Source organism: Elgaria multicarinata, chromosome 3 (assembly GCF_023053635.1).
Source record: "Elgaria multicarinata webbii isolate HBS135686 ecotype San Diego chromosome 3, rElgMul1.1.pri, whole genome shotgun sequence".
Classification (NCBI taxonomy): Eukaryota; Metazoa; Chordata; class Lepidosauria; order Squamata; family Anguidae; genus Elgaria; species Elgaria multicarinata.
The window spans coordinates 80,907,393-80,927,694 of NC_086173.1; the positions used below are offsets into that span (position 1 = coordinate 80,907,393).

General features: G+C 42.8%; 1 protein-coding gene across 1 annotated transcript in view; it reads left to right on the forward strand.

Annotated features, from left to right (window-relative positions):
* Nucleotides 1–622: 622 nt before the first annotated feature.
* Nucleotides 623–20,302, forward strand: part of FNIP1 (folliculin interacting protein 1) — a 103,593-nt gene continuing 83,913 nt past the window's right edge. Inside the window, exon 1 of the mRNA XM_063120727.1 lies at nucleotides 623–804. Within this exon, the coding sequence (XP_062976797.1) occupies nucleotides 710–804 (95 nt within the window). The 5' untranslated portion in view covers nucleotides 623–709. The remainder of the gene's footprint in view (nucleotides 805–20,302) is intronic.

Consider the following 20,302-nt stretch of genomic DNA (forward strand, 5'->3'; position numbering starts at 1 on the left):
ATCAGGCAGGTTGGTAAGGGAGAAGGTGCTCTCTTAAGTTTCCTGGTCCCAAGTTATCTAGGGCTTTGTATACTGGTACCAAAACGTTAAACCTGGCCCAGTAGCCAGTGTAATTCCCTCAGCAAAATAGTTATGTGCTGAAAACAGGCAGCTCCTGACAGCAGCTGAGCTTCTGGAGCACTCTTAAGTACTCTCCTTTCCCGTTGAAGTCTTTGTGACTAATTTTGTGTGTGCTTAACATAGTAATCCTATGTAAGTCTACTCAGAAATAATCCCTACTGAGCTCAATGGCACTTACTCCCAAGTAAATCGGCTTTGATTCACAGCCTAAGGGGTTGAATGTGGTGAATGCGGGCCAACATTGGCGGAAGAAAGCCCCGGTCCAGCGCCTGCACTTTCCTCCGCACTCACCCTTCTCGCTCGCACCAAAACATCCCCAGCGCCGTTGCACAGCCAAGCCAAGCAGGGATCACTGTGTGCACCACGTGGGCTGGGCTTCTCAGCCAATCCTGCGCCGGGGAACCCGTGCGAAACCCCGCCCGCCCTTCTCCCTCCCTTCGCTTCGCTTCTGCCGTGGCTGCTCCAAGTGATTAATTTTTGTCATATGACTGTCACACACCGAATGGAGTCGAGATCGCGGAACTAGCTGGCCGTCCCAGCTGCGAGCAGAGCGCGCTGCCCTGGCTGGACGGAGCGGCACCCTCCCAAAATGCCCCCCACGCCCACCTTGTTGCAGAAGCTTTTCAACAAAAAGAGCGGCTTGATTTCGCCCTGCAAAGAGCTCAAGGAGGAGTGCGTCTTCAGGTAGGGGCGTGGGAAAGGCAGGGACGGGGGTGGGGGGGCGCGCTTGGATCGGAAAACACGGCTGGGTGGGGGCCCCGGAGCGCCTCCCCACGCACTTCGCTGTGGGGCCACGGCGGAGCCTTCCTTTCGCGCGGTGGGGTGCAGCTTGGCTTTCTCAGGGCTGCCTCTCCTCTGCCTGATCGTCTTCTAGCGCACCGTAATCATGTTGATCGTCGGTGATCGCCCTCCTCTCCTGATTCCCCATCTCGAAGTTGATGGAGACGGTTTTCCTCGCAACCTTCCCTTTCTCTGGAGGAGGCGGGCGGGCGGGCGGGGAGGTTCCTTGGCAGAGACTGCCTTGGCGGCTACACGGCCGATCTTCCTCCCAGGCGGAAATCACAGGATGTGTGTGTCTTCGCCATGCGCCAAAACTTCGTGCAACGTCGTTGCGTCCTTCTGCGGATCGATCTCTCCCACCCCCGCCATCTCCAAGTGTAAATTCGTGGATACTCTGAGGATCGGGGCCGTCACGTGCGTGCAGGGCTGCGCAGCGTCGAGTTTTTCATCACTTTCCCGAGTTGCAAAAAAGAAACGACCCCCCCCACACACACACTCCACCCCAGAGTGCCTCCCCCCTTCCTGGTCTCGGCCGCTCGTCGACCTCTTCTTTCAACCCGGCTGCTGAGGAGGCGGACACTCTTCCACTTTCCCCCCGTGATCAGTAGTAATTCCTGCCTTCTGTTCTGGGACGGTGCACTGAATCACGCACAATTAAACGTCTAACTTTTTTTTAAAATGCCTTTCCCCACTGGCTGCCGTGAAAGTGGTAGGAGAGGTTTACTGCCCGGCGAGAGTCGCCTTAAATGTTAAGGAGGGAGAGAAAAGGTGAGTTGCGTGGCTGCCAGTGACGTGTAGAGTTACCAGAGGAATCGGGCATGATTTTGCCACGGTGCAACCCTGCCCGGCCCAGCGAGGACACCCTCCAGACTAATAGCCGAGGATGTTTCTCCGGCAGACCTTTCTGCCTTTCATTTATCTTGCCTTTATAGCAGCAGCAATAATACACCTGGAGTTGATCTGTGTGATTATTAGAGAAAGTGTTACTGAACTCTCAAGATGATTCTGATCTTTTACCTGTTGATGGTCAGTTTTGTGCTGGGGTGACAAAAACGTGTGTCGCTGTTTAAGTGAAGCCCTGAGATCAGAAATTGACTGTTAAGCCTTCCCATGTTGTAGTAGCTTGTACAAATGCATCTGAATGTCAGCATACAACTCTGGATAGAAGTACTGCTAAGTTCAACTGGACTGACTTCTGGCACCTTGGCTGCAATCCTATGCACGCTTACTTGGGAGTGAAGCTGGATCAAACTCACTGGGACCTATTTCTGAGTGAAGAACCAGGGGACTGGGTTGCCCAAAGAGAGTTTAGGGGACTTCTGTAGAATTGCAGCTGAAGAATCATATACAGCTGAGTTCTCTCTATACCAACCAGACCCTGTTGCAGACTCTAGAACAGGAATCAGTTGCAAAGTTTGAATTTAGTTTAGAATACTGTTGTGAGTGGAACACACCTTCTCTGTGTTCAGTTGTGTATGTTACATAACAGATAGCATAGTCTCAAGGAGGCTGCTAGTTGTTTCTAGTAATTTGATTTTAACAAAGATTTTACTATCTCACACAATTTCTACTTGACATTCAGTTAAATTATATGTCCAAACATAAAATATATTGCCCTAAGGTGACTATGTGGGACGTTATTATTATTATTTTCTCTAAAGAGACCCAAGGTGTCTTACAGCAAGGGTTGAAACATGCTAAAACTGAAAACAATTGGAAACGGCTTAAAACGCTTTAAATGCCAAGACCCAATGCAAGAACTATAAGAAACCCCATCATATGCCAGGAAATGCCTGTAAAGGAAAGGTACCACAAAGATGAAAATGTTGGTGACAGGTGGGCCTCACTGTGGCCAGCAGTCCACAGCCAGCATTTGTCAGCTTTGCTTAATTTGACCACAACCATATTATTGCTTTTTTGGCACAGTGCATTGACATCATCTGGCTGGGGGATGCTGGGAGTTGTAGGACTTTTTTCCCCACCCAAGCATGCATAGGATTGCACCCTAAACCTACTATATTTTCTCAGTTGTACTATTTAAATGATTTTAAATTTTGGATGATTCAAAACCGATGTAAAAACATCTACCATCTCATCGTTTTCTTTAAATATTATGGGCCCCTTCTCATACGTGAGAATCCTAGCAATTAGTTTTCTTTCAAAAATATTTTAAATAAGTTTCTGTTCTTGGTAGCATGGCTTTAACATCTGTTTCCACCCCCAACCCCATTTGACAGTCACAGTTTCAGATTAACTCAAGAAACACCTTGAGTGTCATTGTTGTTGGAAAGCCAGGGTATAAACAATAAACAAACTAATAAATTTGTGGAATAAGCGCAACATAATCTGTCACCAAATGTAGTTTATCATCTAGCCTGTTTATGAAAATAATATGCAAATTTTGTGAATTAAAGGAATTGTACTGGCTGCCAATACATTTCCAGTAGGAATTCAAGGTGTTGGTAATGACATTTAAAGCCCTAAATGGCTTGGGAGCGCCTCTTCTTATATATGACTGCCCTAGACCTGAGATCTGTTGGAGGAGCCCTTCTCCGTGCCTCACCAATTAGGGTGACCATATGAAAAGGAGGACAGGGCTCCTGTATCTTTAACAGTTGCATAGAAAAGGGAATTTCAGCAGATGTGATTTATATATATGGAGAACCTGATGAAATTCTGTCTTCATCACAACAGTGAAAGCTGCAGGAGCTATACTAGAGTGACCAGATTTAAAAGAGGGCAGGGCACCTGCAGCTTTAACTGGTGTGATGAAGAGGAAATTTCACCAGTTCCCCCATATATACAAATGACACCTGCTGAAATTTCCTTTTCAATTCAACTATTAAAGATACAGGAGCCCTGTCCTCCTTTTCATACGGTCACCCTATCACCAATGCAAGATATACGCTATGGTGGGACATGGGAGAGGGCTTTTTCTGTTGTGGCACCCAGGCTGTGGAATGCCCTCCCCCTGGAGGCCTGACTGGTGCTGGTACTGCCTTTATTTTGGCGCCAGGTTAAGACATGGCTTTTTAACAAAGCCTTTGAGGGCTAAATCCACCAGTCTGCACACTGTCTTGTTTTAATTGGATTTTACTGTTTTAAAATTTCATATTGGTTTTAACATAGTAATAGTTTAATTTGTTTTAGAATTGTATATTTATTGTTCTATTTTATATGTATGGTTTTATCTGTATGCCGACCTGAGATCTTTGTGATATAGGGCAGGATACATATATTTCAATCAATAAATAAAATTATATGCACATAAAATAAACCCTTTTGCTCCTTGCACCTTTCCACGATTTGTCCTTGGTGCCTGTCCATTTCGCTATACCAGCCAGCCTTCAAGGACTCCTAAAAAGGCCCAAACCTCTAAGGTTACAATACTATACTCAGTTACCTGGGAGTAAGCCCCATTGAGTACTCCCGAGTAGACATTCATATGGTTGTGCTGTGTTTGGAATTAAACCTAATGCTTAACAATTAACTTTAAATATTCTAACTTGTTTTGTGTTACCACTTCTCTAATAAAGCTTTAACTAGAACTTGCTATGTAAGTCAATACTTGAAAGTCTATCCCCAGTGGGATAACACACAGGCAGTATGTCTGCTTTAAAGCAAGAAGATGACTAAGGGAAGAAGAAGTGCTTCTTTTTAGTGTGCCCCAATACAAAAACTTACAATGAAATGAAAACACTCATACTTATGATGCATCTTGCTGGCTATTTGTAGTATATAGTTGCGCCGTGTCTTGCTTTGTGGGTCCCTGGTCGACAGCTGGTTGGCCACAGTGTGAACAGTGTGCTGGACTAGATGGACCTTTGGTCTGATCCAGCAGGGCTCTTCTTATGTTCTTATTAGCATATCAATTTGCAATTGGGAATTGCTACCTGAATAAACTGTTCTGCAGAAGTCAAGGAAACTATTTTAGAGATTTACATATTAAAAGGAGTTAAGGGAGCAGTCCTATGGTTCCGGACAGCATCTGAGGAGTGATAGGATAGTTCCCCATTCAAGGACCCCTTCCTATTGAAGCCAGTGTGGAAAGAACCTCCGAGGACTAAACCTCCGTGAGGGGGAAAGTGACATTTGGTGGGCGGGAGGGGAGGAGATGGGAGAGGCCAGGATACAATCTATCCTGAGTCTCTGCCAGCCTCCTTCTCTCCTTGACTAAGGGCTCCATCACACTAGCGATTTAGTGCACTCTTGCCATGCTTGGTGGGTGGTTTTGCAGCACGGTACTCACATGATGCTGTGCCTGTCCTGCTTTGAATGGAGTTTTGCTGACGAAAGGGGAGGGGGCGGTTCTCCTCCTCCAGCACTCCATGTGGAATGTTCAAATGAATTGACTTTTTACTGCTCCAACCCCACCCTCCTTGCCCACAGCTCCCTCATTTTTAAAGATAAAGGGATGAAACTTCAGACCTTGAGAGCTCTTATGTAGAGCTTTTGGCATGCCTTGACTTTTAAGGATTTTTAAAATCCCCCCCTTAAACCATTTCCCTGTTAGTCTACCAATGCAAAATTCCACCTATTTGCATTTGTAGAGGATCTATTTTCCTTTACTTTCGTAATGCAAAGCTGTGCATCTCCAGTTCATAAAATAGAGACCTGCGGGTTCCCTTGCTCAAGAGTAAATCCCATTGATTTCAACTGCATTTACATCCAAGTCATACTAAAATCCTATGCATGCTTACCTTTGAGTAAACCCCATTGAACAGCGAGAGACTTACTTCTGAGTAAACACATATAGAACTGACTTTTAATAGTGTGGTCACTCAGAAGCTTTTTTTTTTTAAAAAAAGAAAAAGTCTAAAACAGCAAACTGGAAAGAAGTGCTCTGCAACTTCTGAGGTCTTCTGTTTACTCAGAAATAAGTCTTTCCACCCTTCTGATGGAACAACTTCAATCAGTGACCTGGGGCAGGGGACAACTCACTGCAGCACCCCACCTATGCACCTTCAAAATCTGTTCCAGATGATTAGGGGCCCCTCTCAAACAAATTTAGGGGTGGCACACAAGGCTGCAGGAGGGAGGAGAGGGGGAAAGTACCATTGCATGAATGGAAATTCACATGTGCAATATTAAGATTTTGCTGTATATATTCACACACACACACCACAGTTTTTTTAGTTAGGTATGTCATGGAGGATAGGTCTGTCATCAGCTATTTAACCATGACTGCTATGTTGCGGGCAAACTACAGTGCATCAGCTGCACTCCACAGTTTTCTGCCAGTATTCCCCAGCTGGCAGAACAGCTGGCTGGAGGTGCTGTGAATTGTCGAACACATTTGGAAGGCACCAGTTTTGGGAAGGCTGGAATAGATTATTTTTGGTCTGATCCGACGAAGCAGTTCTAGCGTCCATAGATTTCTGTGTTTCGTACAGTGTTTCGTAAACTCTTGATCCTGAGTAAACATTAAATTATTATTATTAATATTTATATAGCGCCATCAATTTTCATGGTGCTGTACAGAACAAAATAAAACAAAATACAAAACACCCTGCCATATGGCTTATATTCTAAAATCACAGTAACAAACAAACAAACAGGGAGGGGAAAGGCCAACCAGCATGGGGGATTATTGTTGTCTGATTCTTTCTACTCCATAAGAACCAGGATATTAAATAGTTCACAGAGCAGGTGAGCTCCCTGCCTTTCATTCTTCCAAAGCAAGGAGGAACAAGACGTCAGTTGTAGTAATTCCCCCTATGCATAGGTGGTTCCTTTATTTAGAAGGATCAGTTTCTTAAGAAAAACAGTTGTGCAGTGCCTGAGCTCAAGATAGTTCAGGCATCACGTTGTGGTTGGCATTTTGTCGTTGGCATTTGGACTTGGTGGGTGATTGCCAAAAGGTTGCGACTAACATTACGTCACCATCATTGGAGGCTTTTTCGTTGAACCAAAGACTGCAAGGTGTCCTGGATGTGCTCCGTTATTGAATCTGACCCCCATCAGAGCTGCTGTTTGTAGCATTGTGTGTAATAAACGGAGTGTTTTCTAAAACGTTCTGGCGCTGCCTGATGGATCCTAAGAAAATTGCTTCAAGCAAGCTCATGTTGAAGGTGATTCATTTCATGTGAAACGGCATTGGTTTTTAAGACTGTCCTGTGTTGCCATAGACGGAGGCTTCAGTTTAGACATAGTGCTGGTTTGCTAGTAACACTTCAGCCCTATTCAGGCAGTCTGTACCTGAATAGAGCAAACACACAACGAGAGGGAGCTCTCCAAGCCTATCCCTCTCTACCATTGCATTTGTCCCCTTCAACTCATATAGGGCAACTGACTGAAGAGGGGAGCCTCATGTATCTGTGGAAAATCACTCTCCGGCTTGCGTGGAGAGCCTCCATGGATACAGGAGGCTCTCCTCTTTAGATAGTCGCCCTCTATAAGCTCAGGGGACAAACGCAAGGATGGAAAGGAGTGGTGCTGGAGCGCTCCCTCTCAACACATTTGCTCTATTCAGGTACAGAATACTTGAATAGGGCTTTTCTCTCCTCATGCATTCCAGTTTCCTCCTTGAATTCCACTTTCATGGCAAACTGTAGTTTGCTGTTATATCCAAACTAAGCAAACTGTGATTTGCACAAAACGTAGTTTGCCCGTAAACCAGAATTGGAAACCATGTCCCAAGACTTCCTCTTGTTTGGTGTTAGGTACAAATCAGCTCTTTTCTTCCCATCTATCTTTCTCTCATCCTGGATGTGACATCACCAAGAAGATGGCCCTCTAGTTCTTGCTGTACTGTTACCCTGATGCAATACTCCTTTGGAAGGGAATGGGGAAAGCCCACATGAGCAATTGTTCTCGAGAGTGTTTTGTAATGCAAATATGGCTCTCGAATTGTGTTGAAATCATGAAAACAGGTTTGGAATTGTTAATTGATTGGGGGGCGGGGAATTGAATGCACAGAGGAAAACTGCCTTTCCCCTGTAAATTGGGGGCCAGTCCTGGTTGCCCTGGAGATCCCCATTTTTCCAGAGATCTCTGGGGTTTTCCAGGTCATCTGGTCACCCTAGCAAATTTGCATGGATGTGGGATAGCCAAAGGCATGTATCTAAGCTTCTCCATACACACCTGCTCACCATCCCACACTTACTGTACCTTGGCTCTGCTAAAAATATATATATGAATGATTTGCCCCCATTGTGTGGCAGCTGTGTGGCTATAGCAAATCCACTTTTCAACAGGAATGGAGTACAGTAAAATGTGAAAAAGAAACCACAGGAAGATTTGGTGTAGCTTCCTTTCTGTTTGCCATCTATACAAAACTAGTACATTGATGCTCAGCTAACTTCATAGCTGAAGTTAACAGCTATTATTAACAGTTCTTTAGTCATTTAAGCCTACAATCCTCTACCCACTTACCTGGGAGCAAGCATCACTGACTTAATGGCCTTACTTCTGAGTAGGCTGCTATAGAATTGCACTGTAACTGTATTTCCTTGGAGTAATTGCTAACCTAGATGTTATGTCTCTGTTCCGTTATCTGAAGAATTGCTTTGATTTCTCTTTAATTTTGCTCACCAGTTTTGTAGAAGTTCCTTTAAGGTGTCTTTCACTAATGGCCACCTCACCTTCTTATTTTTCTTTATTTGGCTGAATAACTTTTTATCGTTTGAATCCTCTCAGCTATTTCAAGTCAGGCTTCACCCTTGGGGGCACAAACATATAGTATATTAAGTCCAAATGTGTGTTCTGGCAGGTAGAAAAAAATGCTTACACTTCCTATGAAAATGGCAGCTGTTCTTCTTTATATAAGCTGTAACAGAAAGGAATTCTCAGTAGATCTGCCAGTACTTTCTGTTTTACCTATGATAAAAATTTGCAGTCAGTTTGCAGTCAGTTCAAACACACACACACACACACAAAATAATAGAAAACTTATTTTATTTTATTACTTTTTACAATATTCTGTGGATAGGTAGTATGCCCTGTCTATAGTAATCTTTAAATTATTTTACTAGGCTGAAAAAATGAAGTCAATTCATTGGCACAATTACTTGTAGTCATTCATCTTGGAATACTGCTGGATTTCATTGTCTCTTTTACACTTTGTAGTCTCCTTTTCCAGGAGCATTAACTACAGATCCTTCCAAACGTATGCCAAAGCTTTGTGCTAGTTCCACAAACTCTGAGTTTTGTGCCACAAACCATAATGGTGTGCTCACTTCTCGGTTGGGATTCCTAGTTAATATCCCCAAACCTAAGATTGTTGAATCCCTTCCAAACCTATGCCAAAGTTTTGTGCTGGTGTTGTTTTGTGCCACAAATCCTGCATTTTGTGTTGTCACCCCAACCTGATGTGGATGAGTAGACAATCTTCCTGGGCTAGTACTGAAGAATGAGTAGGTAGGCTAATGAGTAACGACTAGTATTTTCCCACCTTGCTTTAGACAGTCTCAAAAAAGTGTAGTGAAAAAAGAAGTAACTGGTGCTCTGACAGTGGGGATTCTTGGTTGAAGGACAGATATAAAAGTGAGGCATAAAAGGAGAGAAAGTAGCATCAAAACAAGAGGCTTTTCAACTTTTTTCTTCCAATCTGTTCCTTCACATGCTCAAACTCGTGTAAGCCTACTTCTACCCAGAATATGGAAATGGAGCAATGCACAGCCCCGTCTTCTGTCCCAGCATGCACCTTTCCTATACTTTCATCTTGGTCCATCTTGCTATTCAAAGCACTACAGTTTCCGTGAGCCAATCGCCATGCCCTTCCCATCCAGCCCTGGTGATCTTGTCCTCTGCTCCAGAGGGTTTTGGGCGCATGGGAGGTTCCTGTCCCTAAAGACTTGCAGAGCCAGAGAAGCAATTACTGAGGCAGAAGGTAACTTAAGGATCCTTTTAGGAGTTTACTTCAGCAGTATTAAGTTTTAAAAATGGACCCATCAATTAATATATCAATTAAGGCAGCACAATTAATTACGGTCGCTATTATCTGTGTACTTGGAAGTAAGTCCAATTGAACGGCGTATGGCTTGCTTGTGCAGCCCTGGGCAAGTGTATTCACCACTGCAAAGTGGTTTACAAAGTATGGTTAGTCTCTTGGTCTTGTCTCTGTAAGTCACTAAAGGCCTTAGGATTTTTCTCCCTCTCTGGGGGAATTCCTTGTCTTCCTTCCATTACTTCTGTCTCTCCCCCTCCCTTTTTTTGCATGTTTACAAAAGGAGAGAAATGACTCAATGCAGGCTTCTTATTGAGCTGCACCAGCCGTCTCCCCTTTTGGGGAATAATGTAACGCATTTCCTGCAGGAGTACAGCTCTGAGCAAGAGCAAAATAAATCACCCTTAATAAATGTTACGGCACAGCAAAGCCAAGAAAGCAGAACTGCTTCCAACATTTTTGAAAAAAGGAAAAAGAAGCTGAGTCCAAAACATGTGTTCTAACATATCGCCCTCCCTGCTCCCAGAAAAAGGGAATCCAGCTTCATGCTTTTAATCTTTATTGTGGCTGGATTCTCTGACTGGCAGTGTCAAGTATCAGGGCTAGAGTTCATCATCGTGATCATGAGTCTGTTCTTTCGTCAGAATGTGTCACTATTCCATGTCGTCTGTGTTATCACTTCTTTATCCTGCAAGCTAGCTGTGTGGTTTACTAAGATTGGACTGTGACATCTGACATATTTTGGCTCCACCCTCCCACCCACCCCAAGCATTCTGTCTCTGCCCTAAAGCTCTTTAAGTTTTCTCTCCTTCCTCTTTGGCATAAAGCACTTTCAAAAGAGACAGAGCTGAGAGAACAAATTCTTTTTTCTTCCTCTTTTGTACTCCTGGGACCTCTCAAATAGTTATAATGCGACTTGTGAGGCATCCATTTAACTGACACTGTTTCAGTATTTGGTTAACTGCTCTGCAGCTCCTCAATGCCTTCGCCTCGGAATCAGATACGTCTTCTGACCAATTGTCAACTTTTTGCACTTGTTTTCTTCAGCTTATGGCTTTGGGGGATTTTCCTTTCAGTTGTACAACTATACATTCCACTCCTCTGTTAGTTTCTGGTGAGGGAAGAAACCTAGCTTTTTCTTCAGCAGAAGTGGATTGTGGTTTCATGGTCAAAAAATAAAAAGGTGCACGATACATGCTAACATGACTCCTTTTCTTTTCTTTTCTTTTCAGAACCCATTTAGGGCTGACTGTGCACATAAGATAGAATTTTATTTTGAGACATTCTTACATACTGGAATACCAAGATCTTTCCTGGGGCAGTCTGAGGACATTGAAACCTTTTAGGTTGCAATCCTTTGTGCACTTTTTTGTGTGGAATTTGTTACTTAATTATTTATTTATTTGTATTTTATATGTATACACACACATATGTGTATAGGAAGAGGTTTCTACCTTTCAAGGCTTTCTTTGCGGTGGCACCCTGATTGTAAAATACTCTCCTTTGGAGGCCTGACTGGTGCTGATGCTGGCTTCATTTCGGCACCAAATTAAAACATGGCTTTTTATTAAAGCCTTTGAAGGCTAAAATTCTCCAAGGTTGCACATGGTTTTAATTCTTTTAATAGTTCTTATGGCTTTTAAACTTTTCTCCTGGTTTTAGTTTGTTAGTGATTTAATACATTTTTAGCTGTGTATATTTATTGTTTTACATTGTTCTGCTTTTATCTGTACACTGCCCTGAGATCCTAGTGATATAGGGCGGGATACAAATGTTTTAATAAATAAAGGTGAAGATCTGAAGCCATCCTGATCTAGGACCATCTTGGTCAGCTCCAGCCTCCTCTGAATAGCTTGTTTCCCCAGGGTCATCTGCTTCAGGGGTCTTCAGCTTGTCCTCTGAAGAGGATTCCTGTGTGTGTGTGTGTGTGTCAGAATGGCTCTGAGGCTCACATGTGGCCCAGGGACATTCATGGGAAATGAGACTGACACTTTGCTTTGAAGCGATCCCAGCTGCTGCTAAGAAAATTGCTTAATTAAAAGACATATGTAGGGGTGGTAGAGCATCTTGGTGGGGGCCAAGAAAGGTGCACCCCCACAGTAGTGCCTGTGGGCACTGCATTGCTTGCCCCGGACTAATCCCTTTCATGAAGTGATGCTCCTTGGTTTGCAAGGACTCTGCTTTTTATTAGTTCCAGTATGTAACTATAAGAGGGAACCAAGCACTCCTCAAGGACTGTGATACAGTTGCTTAAAAACACGATTATGCACAAAAATAGTATTCACACCTGAGGCTGAGAATTTCTGTGAATTCTCTTGGTCCTTGCCCTGAAAGGAAACTTGTACAATCCTTATAAAGAGATGTGTTTGGAAATCAAAATGAATAACCTTCCAAAATATCTAGGACAATTTCAAGAACCTTGAAATCCTTGCTACAGTAGGATGAGCCAGTGTACTAGGCTGCTGTAAACATTGTTAGCTACTATATCTACCTGGAGTTATTACTGTGAAATACTATTAATGTTTCTAAAATGCTGTAAACATGCTTCCTCTCTTTAGGATTGGCTGTTTTTCAGTTTTGCCTTATGCATAGTTACCTAGTCTGAAATGACTGCAAATGACCGAGAGATACTGGTGTTCTGGGTTGGAGTTCGAAGTGTGTGTGTGTGTGTGTGTGTGTGTGTGTGTGTGTCTCAGTTTGCTGGCCTGCCTCAGTAGTGGGAATGATTCAGTCCTTAGCAGAGGGAATGATCCAACTTTTGCTGTGTCTACCCTGCTTAACTGGAGCAGGGGCATATTTGCTCAATTTTGCAAGCCATTTTCCTCCTTGAATAGCTCACCCTGGATGACCTGGAGTCTTTATGCTTTTGTTTGGGTTGAGTTGTGTTTAAATAAATGCTGCTTCTGGATATAGGCAAATGAGGGGGAAATAAGCAGTAGGATGTTTCCTTCGTCACACAGGACCTTCTCCTGTTGCTTACATGGTAACAGTGTGCAGCCTCACATACTTGTGAGTAACTCAGGAAAGGCATTTTTGTTTGCTTACATCCACTAATTCAATTAGGATTACGCTGGATTCACACACTAATGTATTAGGGAAAAATACATCTTTGTTAAGTTGACCATGATCGATGTGAGTTAGGAAGGGTATATGCAGAGTTTTGTCAGTCAACAACAGGAAGCAACCTCTTTCATTTTGGGTGTGTTCCCAAGATCTCTTGATATGGATTAGTTGATCTTATCTCACATCAGTCTCTGTTTTGGCTGTTCATAGACACTAAAAGACTGGCATCGTTTTAATACATTTTAGGCTGCAATCCCGAACACCAGCCTCTCCCAGTCTGGTGCCCTCCAGATACTTTGGACTACAACCTCAATCCTCCCTGACCATTAGCCCTGCTGGCTGAGGATGGTGGGAGTTCTAATCTAAAACACCTGGAGGGCCCAAGATTGGGGGAAGGCCATTATGCCCAGTTCCCTGAGAGTAAGTTCCATGGAAGTCATAGGTAGATGCATGAATAGATGTGCCTAGGATGGCACTGTTAGTGAAGTGTGCTTCTGAACAGCGAGTGTGCCATCTTCTAAATTAGCCTTTAAAATGACTTCACTATATAGTATTAAAATGAATTCACTATATAGTCTTGATTAATTACATTTACTTACTTTTATGCCTAATAAATATGTCTCTGGAAATTTTCAAAAAGGGATCAGTGAAGCCAAAATGATCTGAGGAGCCCACACCATGGTTCCTTCTCCTGCAAGCATCAACCCTCAGGAAACTGGGTTAATACTAGCTTCAGTAGGAGCCCCCTGAAGTCCTGTCTCACATAGTTCTGGGCTTCTTTGGCGGCTGGGGAAGAAGTGGCTACTGTGGCTCCCATTCACTCCCATGCCACCAGAGCAGCTTGAACACTGAGTGACTGTTGAACTTTGGTTGGAGACTGTCCTAAATTTGCATGGGCACCCATGTGAAGTGCAACCATTCCATCTCCACTGGAACATAGATGTTCCATTCAGAAGGGACTTCCCCCTTATGAAGGCAGATCAGGGCTTTCTAAAAACAAGAGCAGATGACCAATTATTATTTGGCTTCTATGTTAACAGTCTTCATGAAGAACCCTGCATTTTTGTAGCTTACCATTTAGACTAAGGTTAGATCCAAACAGCTATATCCAAGGGACTGCAAATGTCCAGGATGATCCCCCCACACACAGCCCTCCCTTTTAATAGCCACTCCCACCCCCTGCTTCATCACATACATCTTTGAAAAGCCCCTGGAGTTTTCACAAGCGCTTTGCCATTAAATATGGAAGACTGCTTTTCAAGAAGCATAAACCTAAAGTCTAGCTGGGCATCTAGAAGTAGTCGCTAGGTGTTCTGGTCCTGGTCTGGGTTTCTGTATAGTTCTTAGTATGTCCAAATTATTTTAGTACCACTGTGTGTGTGTGTGTGTTTAACCATACAGCCAAACAATTTCACTACTGTAGAAGATAATGCTGTTAATCCACCTTAGCATGCCTTGTATAACTTTCTAAGTGATTATGACTCTTGGTTGCAGTAATACTTTATTATTGCTGCTACCATCATCATCAGTGTAGATCTCCTCATCTCTCATTCTCTCTTACTGTCAATGATATTACGCTTACTCCGGTCAAGGAAGCTCATAGTCTTGGCTTTATATTTGATTCCTCGCTCTCCTTTATTTCTCATATTGAGGCAGTAGCTAAATCCTGTCGTTTTTCCTGTATAATATTGCCAGGATTCGATCATTTTTGTCTGTCTCTTCTGCCAAAATGCTTGTTCATGCACTGGTTATTTCTCTGTTGGACTACTGCAACCTTCTTCTCTCTGGCCTTCCTTCCTTCTCACATCAGTCCGTTGGTTTCTGTCCACCACTCTGCCGCTAAGATCATCTTCTTGGCTCGCCGCTCTGACCATGTTACTCCACTTCTGAAATCTCTTCATTGGCTTCCAATTCACATCAGAATCCAATATAAACTTCTCCTGTTGACCTACAAAGCTTTTCACGGTCTAGCTCCTTCCTATCTCTCCTCTCTGACCTCACACTATTGCCCCGCTCGTGCTCTTCGCTCCTCTGATGCCATGCTTCTCGCCTGCCCAAGGGTCTCTACTTCCCTTGCTCGGCTTCGCCCATTTTCTTCTGCTGCCCCTTACGCCTGGAACGCTCTTCCAGAACATCTGAGATCCACAAGTTCAATCGCAGCTTTTAAAGCTCAGCTAAAAACTTTTCTTTTTCCTAAAGCTTTTACAACTTGATGCTGTTTGGACTTTATACTGTTAGACTGTTAGTTTTACCCTACCCAGTGCCTGTTTGCATTCTCTTCCCCTCCTTATCGCTCTACTATGATTTTAATAGAATGTAAGCCTATGCGGCAGGGTCTTGCTATTTACTGTTTTACGCTGTACAGCACCATGTACATAGATGGTGCTATATAAATAAATAATTATTATTATTAATAACAATAATAATAATAACAATAAAACATTCACTGCTTGACTAGAGCCTAAATACCTCCCCTCTCTGCTGGTCTGACCAACATTCATCATTCAGAGACCAATTCTTGCCTTCATCTGTCTTCCCCTCATGGTGCCGCCTGAGGTTGATTCACCCTGCTGAATGGCACGGCTGGCCCCGATCATCAGCATCACTTAAGGGTCATTGCATGCCAACAATGTGATGGAGGCATACGTAACAGAAGTTGTGGGAACACATGCATTAACAGAGGAGGTACTAATACTTCATGCAAGTGGCCATTTAACCTAAGGATTCGTGCACATTCAAGCTCAAAATAATTATACTTTCAGGAAGTGGATATCTTGGCCTGAACACACACACCAATCTTGCATTGGAATGGATTGTGGGGAGGTCATACTTTCTAAGCTTTTTCAGAAAATTCTTCCAAAGAGCTCAGAAGCAGAACATCTGTTTTGCATGCAGCCCCAGGTTCAATCCACGGCCCCTCTCATTGAAAGGACCAGGTAGCAGGTGATGGGTAAAGACTCCTGGTTGAGACCCTGGAGCTCTGCTGCCAGCCAAAATAAAGTGTACTAGTGGATGCAAAGCCTTACCAACTGGAGCTTCTCAGCGCAACCCTGGGCATGCTAGTTTACCAGGGCTTCCCAGTTAGTGAGTTGGCAATCCATTACATATTGCATTCATCTTTGATTTGTCTTTACATAATGGATAGGGCTGTGACAGAGGGCTCCTCCCTACTGCATCAAGCCTTGGCAGTGGGATAAGCAATGCCTCGTGATACTTCTATTTTATTTAGTGTTTTTTTTAAAAAAAAATTACACCACCTTTAAGGGTAGGGTACAAGATAAGAATCATACAAAGTGGGTACAATAAAAATATATATCAATAAGTATATATTCAGTACAAATTCATAAAAACAGAGAATTCTAGTTTTCAGAATTCTTATGTCTGATATTGAACGAGAAATACCATCTTGCTATCTGTTGCTCTGGAAAGTAATCCGCCATTTTCAAGTGGCTATTTTTAAGGAAAACACCTGCCACATTCTCCAAGTACTCTTCCCATGGCTAGAAGGCTGTGCTGCTGAATGTCTTCCTCGAACACTGCTTCCTAAGGAAGAGAGTATTTCAAAATTCGGCAAGTGGGCATTCCAGCCAGGGAGGGCAAATCGTCCATTGGAAAAATGCAGTGATCTCCAGTGCGTTGGGATCGTATAATTTATTCTGTGATTTCCTTATGGGTTTCCGTTGTATTTGCATGCAGCTCTTTGTGTTTTTGCCGTAACATGTCTTGTGTAGAGATATAGTGACGTGCAGCGAGCTACTTGCAGATCAGGACTGCCTCCTCCCATTTCCAAAGACAAGTTTGCAGCTAGAGAGTTCTTACAGGTGTTTAGCTCTGCCAGTTGTGAGATGTCATGACACTGCAATGTGCATTGTTGGTCTGAATTGCTGTGAGGAGCAGTCAGGACTTTAAAATGGCAGTTTTCAACTTGGAAGCTTCTAATAAGCAAGTCTAGAAAGGAAGTCCTTAGCTATCTGTTCCCTCATAGCAACTCGCTGTTTGCAGACTATGGCCAGAACTACACTAAGCAGGATATTGCACTATGAAAGCTGTATGAAAGCAGCATAGAAAAGGCAGGAGTCACACTACTGCTTTATAGCAGTATTGAAGTGCACTGACAACTGTCGCGGCCCATTGATACATACCATATACCGCTTTCATACCCTGCTTGGTGTGGCTCCTGCCTTTTATATACTGCTTTCATAGTGCTATATCCTGCTTGGTGTAGATCTGGCCTATGAGGTTTTTTCCTCTCTAAAAGGGTTAAGCAAATATATGGATGCCATCTATTATTATTAATATTATTATTATACTGTATTTGTATCCCACCTTTTGCCCAATATATATTTGATATAATCTATGTTCCTCTTATTCTAAACATGTCCACTCCAAATTTAAGAGCAGTCAACTCTTCGTAAAATAGGACCCAAGTAAACTGAAAAAGTAAGACCAGGTTCAAATGTGATGAAAAACTATGGTTTTCTACTATGATAACAAACTGTGGTGTGCCTCGGGCTCACATTCCCCCTTTTCCCCTTCATCCCTCCCTTTGAATCTCTGAATAAATGGATCTTCTGCTTCTGCTTTTAAACTAACCACAGTTCCCTGAGACATTCAGACCCTGAGAATGGTGGTTTGTTTAAACTATGATTTGAGGACAAGCCAGGATCTCAAACCTTAGTTTGATCTTGGCTTGTTCTCACTAAGGACAGTTCACCAGGTTCCACATCCAGGAAACAGTATTTAGTTAAATTAGAAGCAGAAGCTTCCAGTTCCTCCTTGTGGGTGCAAATGAAGAGTGCATGTTTCACCATGGCTTGTTCTCATATGGTGATTTTCTTCTATATCCTAACATAGCCAATGTATTTGAGTTTCCATTTACTTACCTTTAGTTTCTAATCTTTTCGTATATTTTACAAGATTATATGTGTATTTCCAATAACAGGAGGGCTAAAATGTTGGGATTCTGAGGATGGTAACAAGCCATATAAAGGGCCACAAACAGCTCATGGATTGTAAATAGCCTGTTGCTGCTTTAATGTCCTTTCTTTCATGGAAGGGGCCAACAAGCATATGAGTTTCTGTCAGCTCCATAGGCATTTAATGATGCCTTCATGCTTCATTATGAGACATTGAACCATCAACCTTCAATTTGATGCTGCCACAAGCACCCACACCTTTTGTTTTGCTCATCTGCAATTTAAACATTTGCTATGTAGCAGACAAGGGAGGGGAGCCACATGCCAGTGAGTGTCTACCTGTTTAAGTTGATCAATGAAGAAAGTGGGGCGGGTATAATAATACAAGGTTGGTTTTAGCCATAGCTTAACATTGTGGCCCTATGTCACTTTATGCCAGGGCTTCATTTGGCCATCTCCTGAGATCTTCCTGGATGAAATGGCTTCATTAAACTCTTCTTTTGAGTCAATGCCCAAAAGACAGCTTTAGAATTCTTTATTTTGCAATTCTTGTCTCTCTGGTTTTGTTAAAAATGGGTTGTATGGCTCCAGTGGGGGCATAAAAGAATGTCAAGATATTGGCCGATGAATATATTATCTCTTCTGGGTGCCAATGTTCTCACGCAGTGCTGAACTCCAGAGATTGAAGATCGTTACTTTGGGTCATGAATAGGTGTGATCTTTCAGTCTGGGATGTCAGAACTGGATGGAACTTAGTTCAAGTAGGACCACCTGGAATTACACTATGGTTAGTGTACATCAGCCTTCCCCAACCTGGTTCCCTTCAGATGTTTTGGACTACAACCCCCATAAACTTTGACCATTGGCCATGTTTGTTGGCTGGGAATGGTGGGAGGGCACCAGGTTAGGGAAGGCTGGTGTACATTATTGGATGAAAGGGCAATTTAAGAAGCACCCTGATACGATTTTATTTATTTATTTTATTACATTTATATACTGCCCCACAGCCGAAGCTCTCTGGGCGGTTTACAACAATTAAAAATGGTAAACATTAAAAGTATACAAAATTTAAAAACCATCAAAAACATAAAAAATAGTATAAAAACAATGGTATCCATTTAAAAACAACAATTCTGGGGTCCATTAAAAACAAACTTAACGTGTTGCTCATCTTGTTTTACATTGCTGTACTGCAATCTGGAGGACATGATTTGTGTGTAGAACGTGGCTACTGTGTGTGAATTGACTTCTGTCATACGAAGTCTGCACTGGGAATGGGCAAAGAGGCAAATCCAGAAACTATGAGAACCAGTATTGTGTAGAGTGATCTACTGAATGCCAGCATCATCTCAGCTATGTTCTGATAGTCATGCCCTAGAGGGATCCTGTGATTACTCATCCCTACATTGGTGGTGACAGGTGTTCTTGGGGAAGAAGGATCTAAATCTCTACAACGTTGAGCCAACTCCTGTGATCAGGATGGACTGAATGGTGTCTGATTAAGAAGTGGGTGAAGTCATATGTTGTTGGAGATTAAAACAATTGACTTTTATATGGCTGTCCAGGCAACCATATAAAACAGATGGAGGGCTGTGCCTGCACAAGAAATCTGGAGCCACCCTGCAGCCAAACGTACTTAACTCTCTGCAGACCTGAAGTCACAAAGGCCTGAAGAGGGGACACTGAGAGCAGGTCTGAAGAGGACATTGAGGGCAGGACTTTTGTGCATGCTCCCCCAAACACATTTAGCCCTCGTGTGTTAAGGATGATTGCTTTAAGTCAATCTAGGACTGTGCAAATTACATTATTATCGCATTCACCTTGGTACAGTCAACCTTCTTCCAGGTTCATCGATGTCTTTAAGAATCCACATCATGTCAAAAGTGAGCTGCAACTGCTACCAAATTGTTTCCATCTTATCTGAAACATAGACTCAGATGTAAATAAACAGAATGATTACTATAGCAGCCAAAGGGCAAACAGTAAGGTGTTCGCAAACTCATTGTCATCTGAACATACTGTGTATATTGTGTAAATGTACTGCTAGTTGGTATTTCTGTATAGAGCAACATAATACAACGTGCCTACATGTGGCACTTAAAGGAAATATGGCTCAAACATTAAATTTACAAACTAACTTTTGCCTTTGGAACCTGCCTCTGCAATAATAATTAAATAGACTCAATGTTTTGCTTAAGGCTGCAGTCCTACACACTTCCCTGGGAGTAGGCCCCACTGAACACAGTGGAACTTACTTCTGGGTAAACACACATGGGATTACCCTGTAAACTTTTTTTAATGAAACTGAGTTATTGGAAATGTCTTTACCAATGAATACAAGGAAGTTATGCCACTGAACAATCTGAAAACACTAGAATAAATATTGTGGGTCCTTAACCACCTAAATCTGTGGATTCTAAATCATTCATGACCTTTGAATATTTACTCTCCCAAAACAAAGTGCTCGAAACTGTTACTCAGGAGAGTTACCACTGGAATAGAAAGAAACTGCCAATGCTATGCATAATTAGTGTGA